Source organism: Lonchura striata, chromosome 7 (genome assembly GCF_050655825.1).
Source record: "Lonchura striata isolate lonStrDom1 chromosome 7, ASM5065582v1, whole genome shotgun sequence".
NCBI lineage: Eukaryota > Metazoa > Chordata > Aves > Passeriformes > Estrildidae > Lonchura > Lonchura striata.
The window spans coordinates 19,612,103-19,624,315 of record NC_140709.1 but is presented as its reverse complement, the minus strand read 5'-3'; the positions used below and the strand labels follow the sequence as shown (position 1 = coordinate 19,624,315).

The window sequence follows — 12,213 nt, the reverse complement described above, 5'->3', positions numbered from 1 at the left end:
GTATCTCAAGGACAGTCACAGTGTGCAGGTAACTCATTATGATGTTGCATAATATTTGCATTTGACGTTCTTGAGTTCCTTTTTATTTACATTCAAACCAGTTCTTTTGTATTCAGTAGACTTTTGAAATAGCTGTAGGAGCACAAGAGTTTCCAATTTGAGAGGTTTCACAGTGAAAATTGCTTTTTATAGTTACAGTTATTTTCAGTGCTTTGTAACGGTTACAAAATAATTACAAAAATAATCATTTTTGCAGGGATCAATCCTCATACTGGCTATTAGGTGATTATCTGATTTATACAATAAAAAAGAGGAATTAATCCCACTTAACCTATAGCTGTAACAATAGTATAAGCAAGACATACTAGTGCTTGCCCAGCCCTTAATTCTGACCAATGATAGGTCTGAAAAAATTTTTGCTGCTAGTGTCTCCAGGAGCTAAATGTTTTGTCACTGATCTTCACTGCATGGTTATCACCTTATCATTTATCATATGCGTCCACAAGGAGGCTATGGTTTGTGGCTAGTTACGAGAAATAGTTTTGATCTTCTACAAAATAAAGATTATTTGTTGGATTAGTTGCTTCCAGTGAAGACAGAAAACATGCAGATGTCTATACATAATCACACATTTTTATAGTATACTTTCCCCCCCTTATTTTAGAAATTAGACAAAGAGAGACACAATTGTTTAAATCTCTTACTTTTGGTCCTGGCAAGCCTTTTCCTGGGGGACCAGCAGGGCCAACTGGTCCTCTACTACCAGGATCACCCTGAAAGTCAATACTTTAAGAAATAAGTGGTGAATACCAAAGTTTAACATATCTCTAGAACTCTAAGCATCTGTTATACCCAAATGAGATAAAGAGAAGAGAACTATTGAACTGCACTGTGCAAGTCCAAACAAGGCTAACCCAAGGATATTGCTGGCAGGACAAGTAAGTTATTTGGGATAAACACTGGCTGGTGGTCTAAATGTATTCAAGTCAATTATGCACAACTACACAGGAATTACAATTCCCATATTATACAATGAACTCCAGATTCCCCCCCAAAAAAAACCCAAAAAAAACCCAACAAACATAAACCAAAAAAGATCTCTTATATACCGAGAAGAAAGTTAAAGCTGGATTAAATAAGTATTCTGACTTTGACCTATAGGTAGGAATTGTATGTCTATGAAGTAGAGTATACACAAGCATTTGTTTTTCTAGATCTTGAAGTCTTTACCTTAGGCCCTGGCAGTCCAACTCCATCTGGGCCTTGCTCACCGGGAATCCCAGGGAGGCCTGGCAAGCCCTGAAATTGTATGCACAGACAAAATATGAATTTAATTTACAGCTACATTGACTACATGCATTTGTTAATATTTATATGGTAGTATCTTAACTATATTGTCTCTTAATGGGATAACTGTGATCTACAACTGGTTAAACTTTACTCTGATGTTCCAGAAGTAGTGTCAGTAGCATTTACATGTGTGTTGCATGTCATGCAAGGGCTTGAATGTTTTTGAAGGCAGAGGAGTCTAATCTGGAGAGGCAGTTGCAGAAGCAGTTCTTTGCTGGGTTGCACAAAAATATCAGAAAGTATTATAAATCAGTTTCCAATCTCCATGTCAATATTTGTTCATTTTGGTTCCTCAGCATGGCAAATGCAAGTACTTTTACTTTTGTCTTTAGCATAGGCAAATGCAAATATGTGTGGTCCAAACTCCCTGACTGTCGCCAGCAATCTTTCTGAGACTTCCTTGCTGCACGGGCAGGTAACTGCCAGGGCTGGTGGAGCATGCTGATGAGCAGACTGGATATGTGAGGCCAGTGATGCACACATGTGCAGGGAAGGGAGAAGAAGGAACCTTTTCTCTTTGCATCCTTTTTTCAGGGATTGGTTATATCTACCAATAAAGGCCTCTGTAGATTAGTTCTGGCTCTTAGCACACCAGTTGCTTTTTTAGTGGTTCTAGGATGTATATGGATCCAGCTGCTTAGCTAGATTGTATTTTCCTGTTTGGGAATAAATTTTGTATGGTTGGGCAGAAGACAGGACCCTACAGGAAGATTTTGAGGGAACTGATTGAAACATCAGTGATACTTAGGCAAAAAGAACCCACTTGGAATATACTACAGGGTGTAATCAAGAGAAGTGAAGAACAGGGATGATCTTGTGCTATTTCAGAGAGATACTGCATTTTATTCTGTGTTGAACTGCATTTCCTCAGTTGAGGAGTCTTAGGCTTTTTAGGCTTTTAGACCAGCATTAGGCCTATGCATATATATACTAATGTATACTTCCTAGCATGTCAGACATGGAGGATAATCCCTTAAGTGTAGCACTTATTTCTTCCCAACTCACGTAAAAGAAAAATCCATAAACTTACAGGTGGGCCAGGATAACCATCTCCTTTTTGCCCAAAAGGCCCAGGGGGTCCTGGAAGGCCTTGGTCACCCTGATGAAGGCAGGAAAAACAGCTGAGTGAATGCCAATACAATTGCTAGCAGGAAATTATCCATGAAAGTGAAACTTATTTGGCAAATATACTGTCATTTGACTTTTTCTGTCTATTGGCTAATGTGTTTTACTATGTGAATTATTATTCTAGGTTTATTTAATCTTGGATTAAACCAGAGACGTTTAATAGTGCTCATGATCTACACATCTGATTCGCTAATTTTAATATATTTAAGACCTCTGTCTGTTGTCATTTGTGGCCTACATATAAGAAGAAATTACTTCAGTTGTATTTACCGTATATTTATCATCATTTGTTCTAGAATTCTATTTTCCTATAGTGCTGTGGAACTTCATTAAACCTTTTGAGTATAAGAGGATCTTCCTATGGGAAATGTACAACCAATCTCCTTTCATGGATCCAGACAGCTGGACTATCTCAGGAACAGATTTACCAAGAAAACTCAGGATGTTAACCATCCCAGCCACACTGCGGGGTGCAGTGATTTGCTCAGTTGCTATAGAATGGATGATCAAGATTGTATTTGTTCCTGTAGCTATCCAAAATACGGACATTTAAAACAGCATCAAGAAAAGACACATGCAATTTTTTTTTTAAATAGGATGTAGAAAGCTTGACCCTCTATGGCTTTACCCTATATGGTTGTGTGTCTAAGAACTAAGAAAAAGCAGAGCCACTAGTGCTGACAAAGACAGCAAAAAGTGAAGAATGTAGTCACAGAAACATGCAATTTTGCCCAGTTGAAAGAGCTTTTGGGGGGTTCAAGGCTGAGGGAGAGAGACTTGCAACTCTGACCAAAAGATGTGCTTCCAGTTGATTAATTCTTGTTAGATCCCCAAAAATGGGACAACATGAAGTTCTCTGAATTGACTGGACTACACCAGAAATTGATGTGATTCCATCAGCATAATCTCCTCCTGATGAAAAGAAATGTAAAAATCTTGAAAACCACTGACTAATCAAAAAGAGAGAGTGATTGTCACATGTTTCTCATGCTTTTGTTACTCTGTTCAGTTCCCTGAAAGAACAAGGGATTAGGGATGTATTCAAAAGTACTGTCAAACTCACTAAGAAAAAAAGGTGGGGGAGGGGCAGGAAGAATCCAGTATATTTAGAGAAACACAGATTTATATGTCCTGAGTTTCTTGGTCTTCAGACAAGATCTTTCCTGGAATGAAGAATGGCTTATGAAAGTTGAATCTAGGTACCACTGAGGCAGTGGTATATGGAAGCCATTAGAGATTAGCTACATATTCATGTTCTTCTTACGCTAAAACCCTGTGTTATGAATGTTATGAAGTTAACCGTGAACTTATGAATGAAGCAAAGGAGCCTGGCTGAGAGAAATCAACTGCTTGTAATTTACATGTAGGCTGTTCTAAGCAGGGTTAATCGTGTGCTCTCTCTGAACTCACTCCTCCTCATTTAGAAACATTCTTCTCCTGGTTCTCTACCATTTGAAAGGTTATAGTTACAGACTCTGGAGCATTGACCATCCATGGTTTTCCAGCTCTGCAAATCCTTATACATCTGCCAGAGTTGTAGGACACACACATTAACTGTGGAACATGTCAGTGAAATGCTGTGGCCATCCTAGCAGATTTGTTGTTGCTTCACTGAAATCCTCCTGCCTTATTTTACAGTTGTATCAGAAATCAGTTTAACAATTTAGGAGCTACCTTTGCCCCTGGAAGACCAAAACCTGGTTCTCCAATTGGTCCAGCAAGACCAGGTAAGCCAATGTCACCCTGCAATGAAGAAAATAAATCCTCTGTTACATATCTTATTAAACACCACAGGCGGTGGGTTTCTTTTATACAAATTCATGTATAAAAAGCATAACAGCTAATTTTATTTATTGCTATTGCAAACATTAAACACCAAAAGCATAAATAAAAATGAAAGAATAAATAGAAAAAATACAAAGAATAAACAAATGTGCTTTGATATCCAGAGTTATTCAAAATAAAGAAATGAGCAAAGGTAGGCCACACTTCAAGCTGCCATACATTTAATACTAGGGCACAGTGGTAACTTGACTGGATGCAATCCAGAAGAAGTTTTAGCTGACTTCATAAGGCTGGAATTGTTGACACAAATATTAACATAGCCTACTTCAGTTTTCACCCTTGGTTTCTAAGCACTAGAAGATGGAATGTGGATGGTACCTTTGGTCCAGGCACAGATCTTCCAGGAGGGCCTGGCATCCCAAGACGTCCTGGTACACCAGGCTCCCCCTGCAGTGAAGGTAGGAGAAAAAAAACAATGGATTTTTCTGAAAGTGAGTATGACTATCACATAGAGAAAACATTTATGCAACAATTTACATTTAATTCCATTAAAATTCTATTAGAACTTCTAATAAGCTATTCTATGCAGAGATCAATCTAACTGCTTGGAGAACTGCTAACAACAATATTCTGTTTTCTCCATTGAAATGAGATTCTTCTCAGTCACTAAACAAACATGGTTTTAGAAGTCCCTTTCTTAGTGTATTCAAGATGTGGTCCTCTACATACAGTGCTCAAGACTCCCTGCCCAGCTGTGTAGGTATACTGAAAACTTTTATATATTTCTGTTACAGTAGATTTTCTTAAAATTTCTCTTTAAGTTTACTTTTTTAGCTCTTTTTTGGGGAAATACTCTTGTGTGTATAAATAGCAAAATAAGAAACTGGAGGAGAAACCTGGAGTAGCTATTCTCTCACTTTCAATAAGTACTGAGCATTTTAGCAGAAACACAAATCCATAAAAGAATATCAGCCATGAGTCAGTGTAAGGGAAAATAAAGTCCTGTCATGTATTTATATGCCATACACCATACTATTTTCTCAAATATTTCAGTATAAAAATACCAGTATATACCTTTACTTTTTGCAAACCAACAGGGAAGCAATATGGTAAACGCAAAGGTTTTTAAAAAACACTGCTAGTTTGTAGGGATCCCGGTGATTCTCGATAAGAGAAGCCTTTGGTGAACTTCTTTGTAATTATTTTATAATTAAACGAGTTCACTCTAGAACAGTTGTTTCTGAAATCTGGAACAATGTTCAGCTTTGGAAGACTATTTTATAAATATAACATAGTAATAAACTCACTTTAGGTCCAACAGGTCCAGGCACTCCTGTTGGTCCTGTTAATCCACGTATTCCTCTCTGTCCTTGATCTCCCTACAAAAATGGAAAAGACATGTCACACATGTCAATGCATCAAATAATTTAAAAATGTGTTAACTGAAATCAGTTGTAAATGCCAGTGAAAAATAGCAAACTTCTATTTGTAGGTGGTGCACATGAGTTGTTCCTATTGCCTTCATTGGCAAGTCAGTTAATTCTGCTCAGGAGTTGTCCAGTGTTGGACTTTTACAATTAAAATGACATAGATTTCATACGAAGTTAAATAAACCAGTTTACCACAGAATACTGTGAGAAAAATAAAAGCCAAAAGGAATTTTAAAGGTTGAATAATTGCAGCTGAAAAGCAAGTTAAGTATTACATTAAAAATATATTAAAAAATAATCAAAACAGGAAAATATAATACACTTGCTAGTACTTTTTTTTTAATTTGAAGGCAAATAGGGCAAATCAATTGATCACAAAGAAAAGATAGGAATAGTGTAAAGTTCTAAAGGGAAAACGGCTGTTCAAGCAGATTACTAGGCTGTAATAATTGCAACAAAAATGAAATGGCTATGAGTCCAGAATATTTTTTTGCTACTTCTATTGGACAAAAAAAAGAGACGTCTTTGACAAACCTATTCCTGGGACATTACAATTTTGAGTGACACCTTTAGTAAGAAATCCTCACCTTTTCCCCCTGTATTCCAATCCCTGGAACACCTTCAGGACCTCTAAGACCAGGCAACCCTGGTTCACCCTTGAATAGAAAAATCAAAGAAGTGTTTCAGAACACTGCATGGACATGGTGCAAGATGAACTTTGTATTCCCTTGAATAAGTTCATTAAAACCATAGACCTTTCAGAATCAATGAGAAAACTCCCACTGATGTCAGGTGTGTCCAGGTGTTTTTTCCCATATTTGGAAGCAAGCACTGTTCAACTCCGTGTGGAATGCGAGAAGTAACACATTTCCTTAGTGACAGCTGTACTCTGAGTATATAACCTTAAATAATGGAGTTTCTGAATTTAGAAAAAAACACGGTCAGAAAGCCATGAAAGCTTGACCATAGCCATTTTAGTGGTTTCCTTCCTGAGCTGCAGGACATTTAATGAATTACACAAAGCACACAAGAGTAAACAAGATAAGGCAATGCCCCACCCCAAAAAATTAGAAAAAGTAAAGTTTTCCCTAAAAAAGTATATTCAAGAGAGATTTTTTTTTTTCTGAAAAAAATGTGGTACTTTTCCCCTTGTCCATGAACACTTTCTCTTCTAGGTTTGGGTGTCAGCACAGGAGAACAGTAGCAATGCTTGAGGCGAAGGAGACAGATTACAGAGAGAGATGAACCAACCTTTTGTCCAGGGGCTCCATCTTCTCCTGGAAGACCAGGCAGACCTGCCAGTCCTGAAGGCCCTGGATCACCCTTACATCAGTAAAAAGTAAGTTCTATTAAATGAAGACTCAGTACTATTCCTTCTTTGAATTAAGGAAATCTATTTAATTTTTTTCCTAAACTTTAAATACACTTGTAGAAAACATTTATGCATATGAAGTCTTGTCTTTTTTTTATAAAGACAGTTCTTATTACTTGGTACTATCCTACAATCTGATTGTTTTGAACTGTGCATTTTATATATGCAATTAAAATTATTAGCTATTAATTATTCAGCTTATTCTTAAAAATTATTGTAACCATTTCATTAAGTGGCAGCATTTGAAGGAAATATCAGATAGAATTTACTATGACACAATGATTGACATCTTGCTGATTAATATCAATGCAAAACAATATAAGTGGAATTATCATGGCCCTATTATGTAAGATTCAGGAGCCTGACCTGGTTTTAGAGTAATCTGGGGTCAAATGGGTTCAATTGGCATTACTGTATTTTGTGAAATTAAAGAGAGAAATTGAATAATTTCTTTTCCAGCCCCTGTCACAAATCCCTAACAAACAAGAGCAAATCATCAATTCCCCTGTTCTGTGTTAATTTGGCTGTTAATGACATAGGGACTGATCTTGGGCACTTGAGTGGGACTATTTTGGGCACTTCAGCAGTAAAATAATCTGGTTATAGCTTCCTCTCCTCTTAGCAACTCAACTGTTCTCTCTGTCCACCAGCACAGCTTGTTTCTCATATGAAGGTGTGAGGATGTAGCTGCTCTGTTTCCACCATATTCTGTGTGGAAAGGGAAGGAGCAGCACAATAACCACTGTTCAGAGCATTTTTTCACCTCTCTGGTGTAAGCTACAGCATAGCTTACAGTTGGGGCTGTGAATTCTGGCAGCTGTTTAATATTCTGGATGCTTTTATGCACAGAGCTGTAGGTGAGCTGTGTGCAACAGTGACTTGAGCATGAGCCAGGCAGGTGGAAGTTTCCTGTCACCATAAGTCTTACTATTTTTTACAGAACAGGAGTATTTAAAATGCTGCCGTATCTGGAGGTTATTGGAAGTCTGTGTTAAACATTCAAAAAATTAAGAACTTAAAAGTTATTTCTAAACCTGCTTTTATGTGGCTTCGGAAAGTATACTCAGGAATTATAAATTTATAATCAAAATGAATAAATAGATTAAATAATTCCTCTATTAACAATGTACCTTAGAACCAGGTTCTCCAATACCTCTTTCTCCTGGCACTCCAGTCTCTCCTGGCAAGCCTTGTTCACCCTTAAGCAGATATTAGTTTTTAACAGCATTATTATGGAAAATATAAAAGCATATGTTTAATTGCTTAAATTTTAAGAAGGATTAGTGTAATATTTTCTATAGTAAGAAGTGTTAAACCTGTGGTCACAAAGATTGGGAATTTGCCACATATTTTGAGCTGTCGCCAAAGAGCTGTTGGTGGAAATTATTAATGCTGTAAATCTACACTTGTATGCCCCCTGGAATCTTTCCTGGCAAAGATCTGATATTTCAGGAGCATATATGACATTAAAAGACAATTTTTAATTTTTTTTTTTATTTTTTAGCAGTGGTGATCATATCCCTGCACAATCACTTCAAGTGTAAGAGGTGATACTTGATTCTGCAAAGTTCTTTACTTGTCATGGATGCTTGACCCACTTTCACCTCTAGTTCCTTTATACCATGCTTTAATAGCCATCAGTCATCCAGAACTTTGTCACATCTTTCAGGAAATTACTTTGAATTTCCATTCCAAACACCATTTCTTGATCATGAAACATAATGATACAAACAGCACAGTAGCTTTTACTTCAGAAAATTCCCTGACCTTTGGTCCAGGTATCCCCTGTCCTGGTAGCCCTCTAGAGCCAGGTGGTCCTTTTGGGCCCTCCACTCCCTGGGAAGAGTAGTTAAGTAATTATTAAAAAAATAAAATAATATCTGTTACTATACACTAAAGTGTGGGGTGAGGGGGAAATTGTACCTTTTCTCCTTGAATTCCAATTCCAGGTAATCCAACTGATCCTGGTAAACCAGGAGGACCACAGTCACCCTGGCAAACAAAGTATAGTTGCTTAGTTGTGCAAAGATACAGAAACAATCTGAGACACCTCCCATGCTAGTCAGTACACGTTGACTTCTTTTGAAGAAGTCAGTAAAGCTGTGGATCTGACCTTTTATCTTTCACACATGCATTTATTCTCCACTGGGTCAGTTGCAAACAACCTCTAGTCTCCTTTTCCCTTTTTAAACCTTAAATTTTACACAGAATCAGATGCTTTTTCTAACATCCTCTATTTTAATATGAGGAGATGTTAAAATGGGTTGGGAGAATTTATTGGGCATAAATCTCAACTAAATACCACATTCTTCAGTGTCTTTTATGGGTTCCTTTCCTCATTGTGTCTTCTGTAGTGAGTATCAACCCTGTATTCCCTGTATTAGATTTATTTGCACTCCATTAATCCCCTGGTGTATTTATTGCTCACCTTTTCACCTTTTATGCTGATGCCTGGAAGTCCACGAGGGCCTTTTGGTCCATCAAAGCCACGATCTCCCTGCATGAAAAGATAAGTTAACTGTGGAGACACACTGTTCTCACTGAAGTAACTAGAGACAGTGTTTGCTCTGTCATAATGAAAACCAAAATGAAAAGAACCAGAAAACTGCTCCTGGATCTGTGTTCCAGGATACCAAAGTGATTATCTTTTCAAAAGCGTTTGCCCTGCAATTTGAAATTGCTGAGGAAAGAGCTGAACAAGCTTCTTCTTTATCTTTCTGCCTACCTCAATTACTTAAGGTCCGGTTCTGCTTCCTCTCAAATCAATGGCAAAACCACAACTGGTTTAAATGCCTGCAGGGCTGAGTATTGAGGTTAACTAAAAACTGAATTCTACTTTTTTTTTCCATGGGTTAATCTCATTGAAGTGGGGTAATGAGGATCTGGCTCCCACTAAGCATTTGCCAGAATGAAGACTAGGTTGACTGTATTGTTATAGAAGCCTATTTGTAAATGTCATTGTCTTTCTAAATGTTCATTTACAAAACAGTGGTCTTGGGGAAAGTGCCAGTTACTAGGTACAAATATTGTGCTTTCCTGTACTTCTCTTAAGAAAACATATAGAGGCAGATGTTAGCTTGTATAAATTGTAAAAAAATCACCCAAGAAATAAAATTATGCCCCAGACAGATTTTTTCTATCCTTTGTAACCAATTCCATAATTTTAATTTTGACAGAAATTCATTATGAGGATTTGTGTTTAAAATAACATTCTTTACTCCTGATGCTTTAGAACATCTGCCTTCATTATCTTTTTTACTAAATTGTGAACTTGTAGTAAGAAGTCGTGGAGAAAGCAACTGTAAAATTTGATGAGATTAACAAATCACCTGTTTAAAATGTGTTTTAAACCAAAGAACTGACATGCTTGGCAGCCACAGATTGGATTAGAGATACAATGGACATTGTTGATACATGCTTGGCTCCAGGTCAGACTTGGCAGTAAAAAGTAGTACATTTTTTATAGAATGAAGAGTTCCAATAATGATGACAGAATTCCACTTTGATTATTATATTCTGCCTATCCATCTCTACTGCTTAATAGTTTTAGTTAGATTATGCATTCATCTGTACTTGTTCCCACTGTGCTCTGTTACTGTGTTTTAGTTATTAGTTGTGGTGTTTCAGTGGCAATTGAGTGATTTTGAAATGCATTTTCTTCAAATTGTATTTTTGTTAGTTTTCATGCATGAGATCTACTAAGCAGATACAAGCCATCAACAATGAGGTTAAATAATTTATATAATTCATCATCATAAAATACACACTATATGTTTGAAGATATTATGTTGCTATCAGCAGTTAAATTTCAATCTGGCTGACAACAGTATTGTGCTGAGCAGAAATGCTAAGATTTTTAGTAAAGGGCTACTCTCAGAGAAAATCTGATTTTTAGTTGTCTCTGCACCTGTGAAACCATTTTTTTTGTTTTCTCAAGCAGAATTGGTAATTATATAAAAATGAGAAAACTGTTTAGTTGTTCATTTTGTTCACATACAATTTGTGTCACTTTGTTATTGTAACCAAAGGCAACAACAGCCTAGGAACTGGTTTTCAGTGGGCAGCAAAAGAATCTTCTAGTAAGTCCATTCATGTAAGTACAACTACCACTCTCATTACTTCCACTGGATCTGCAAATTAGTAACAGCACCCTTCTTTTCCAATAAACTGAATTCAGACTTCTGCTAAAATGCAGAAGCCAGTGGCTGAGGTATGTAAGAAGCTTACAAGCCTCTCTTTATAGTGACAGTAAAGATCCCTATATAAGGACTAAGGAAAAAAGCCAACAACAAACTGCTAAATTTTTCATCTAGGAACCTTTTAATGGTATTTTATTTAAAGTCAAATGCTTGAGGCTGTTTTAAAATTATTGAATTCATTCCAGGCTCAGATCCCACAAATCAAGCATCAGGTAAATTAAATATTGGCTTACAGGCCCCAAAGGCTAGCTGTGCCTACAAGTCATGTTTGGACCAAGTGAATTCCATCAAAATATATTGGATTGTTTGATGTAAAATTTTAATTAAGTTTACAAGGTACTTTCTCAGATTCCTGTGCCTTCTATGGACTTTTTTTGGCATGCACTCATTTAATGGTGCTGCTCTGGTCTTAGAACCCTTTGACTGTTGTACCTTTGCTCCTGGAAGCCCTTCTCCTGGTGGACCTCTTTCTCCTTGAACACCTTGTGGTCCTTGAGGCCCCTGTTAACATAAGTTTAAAATGACCTAGAATACATATTAATCACTCAGATGAACAGCAGTGCATTCTATGTCATTGTCTGTAATGTCTTCAGATGTTGCTGTAGTTATAATCTATTACAAATAATACAGTAACACAGCATTCCCAGTGAATAAATGATGAGTATTTTGGCCTGTAGCAGTAACAATACCCTTCAGGTTACTATGGAATCACAGATTATATAGATGAAATTTCTATTCCTTACATTTTGGAAATCTTCACTCCCTAAATTTCCATTTTACAAATTCTTACTAATCCTTATTAATGTATCAGTATAATCATGAGCTACAGATCCAGATTAAAGCCCACACAGAGTAATTCTGAAAGAGACATAGCTATAGAAAGATGTGACTGTAATTGGCAAAGAGAGAAATAGCACGTCCTTCTCTTTCTGAAAAAACATATGATAGA

The 12,213-nt window shown here is 36.8% G+C and overlaps 2 protein-coding genes across 8 annotated transcripts in view; one reads left to right on the top strand and one right to left on the bottom strand.

Moving 5' to 3' along the window:
- The window catches only part of LOC110472785 (uncharacterized), a 36,673-nt gene that overhangs the window by 9,474 nt on the left and 14,986 nt on the right, over window positions 1-12,213 (bottom strand). For both annotated transcript variants that reach the window (XM_085584378.1, XM_085584377.1), the window contains exons 14-26: window positions 11,697-11,765; window positions 9,494-9,562; window positions 8,989-9,057; window positions 8,833-8,901; window positions 8,196-8,264; window positions 6,945-7,016; window positions 6,281-6,349; window positions 5,571-5,642; window positions 4,642-4,710; window positions 4,153-4,221; window positions 2,381-2,449; window positions 1,231-1,299; window positions 705-773 (exon numbers count right to left, since the gene is read on the bottom strand). In XM_085584378.1, coding sequence (XP_085440504.1) covers window positions 705-773; window positions 1,231-1,299; window positions 2,381-2,449; window positions 4,153-4,221; window positions 4,642-4,710; window positions 5,571-5,642; window positions 6,281-6,349; window positions 6,945-7,016; window positions 8,196-8,264; window positions 8,833-8,901; window positions 8,989-9,057; window positions 9,494-9,562; window positions 11,697-11,765 — 903 coding nt within the window. The remainder of the gene's footprint in view (window positions 1-704; window positions 774-1,230; window positions 1,300-2,380; window positions 2,450-4,152; window positions 4,222-4,641; window positions 4,711-5,570; window positions 5,643-6,280; window positions 6,350-6,944; window positions 7,017-8,195; window positions 8,265-8,832; window positions 8,902-8,988; window positions 9,058-9,493; window positions 9,563-11,696; window positions 11,766-12,213) is intronic.
- The window catches only part of LRP2 (LDL receptor related protein 2), a 150,908-nt gene continuing 144,287 nt past the window's right edge, over window positions 5,593-12,213 (top strand). For all 6 annotated transcript variants that reach the window (XM_085584371.1, XM_085584370.1, XM_085584369.1 and 3 more), the window contains exon 1: window positions 5,593-7,032. The gene's annotated coding sequence lies outside the window, so the exon portion shown is untranslated. The remainder of the gene's footprint in view (window positions 7,033-12,213) is intronic.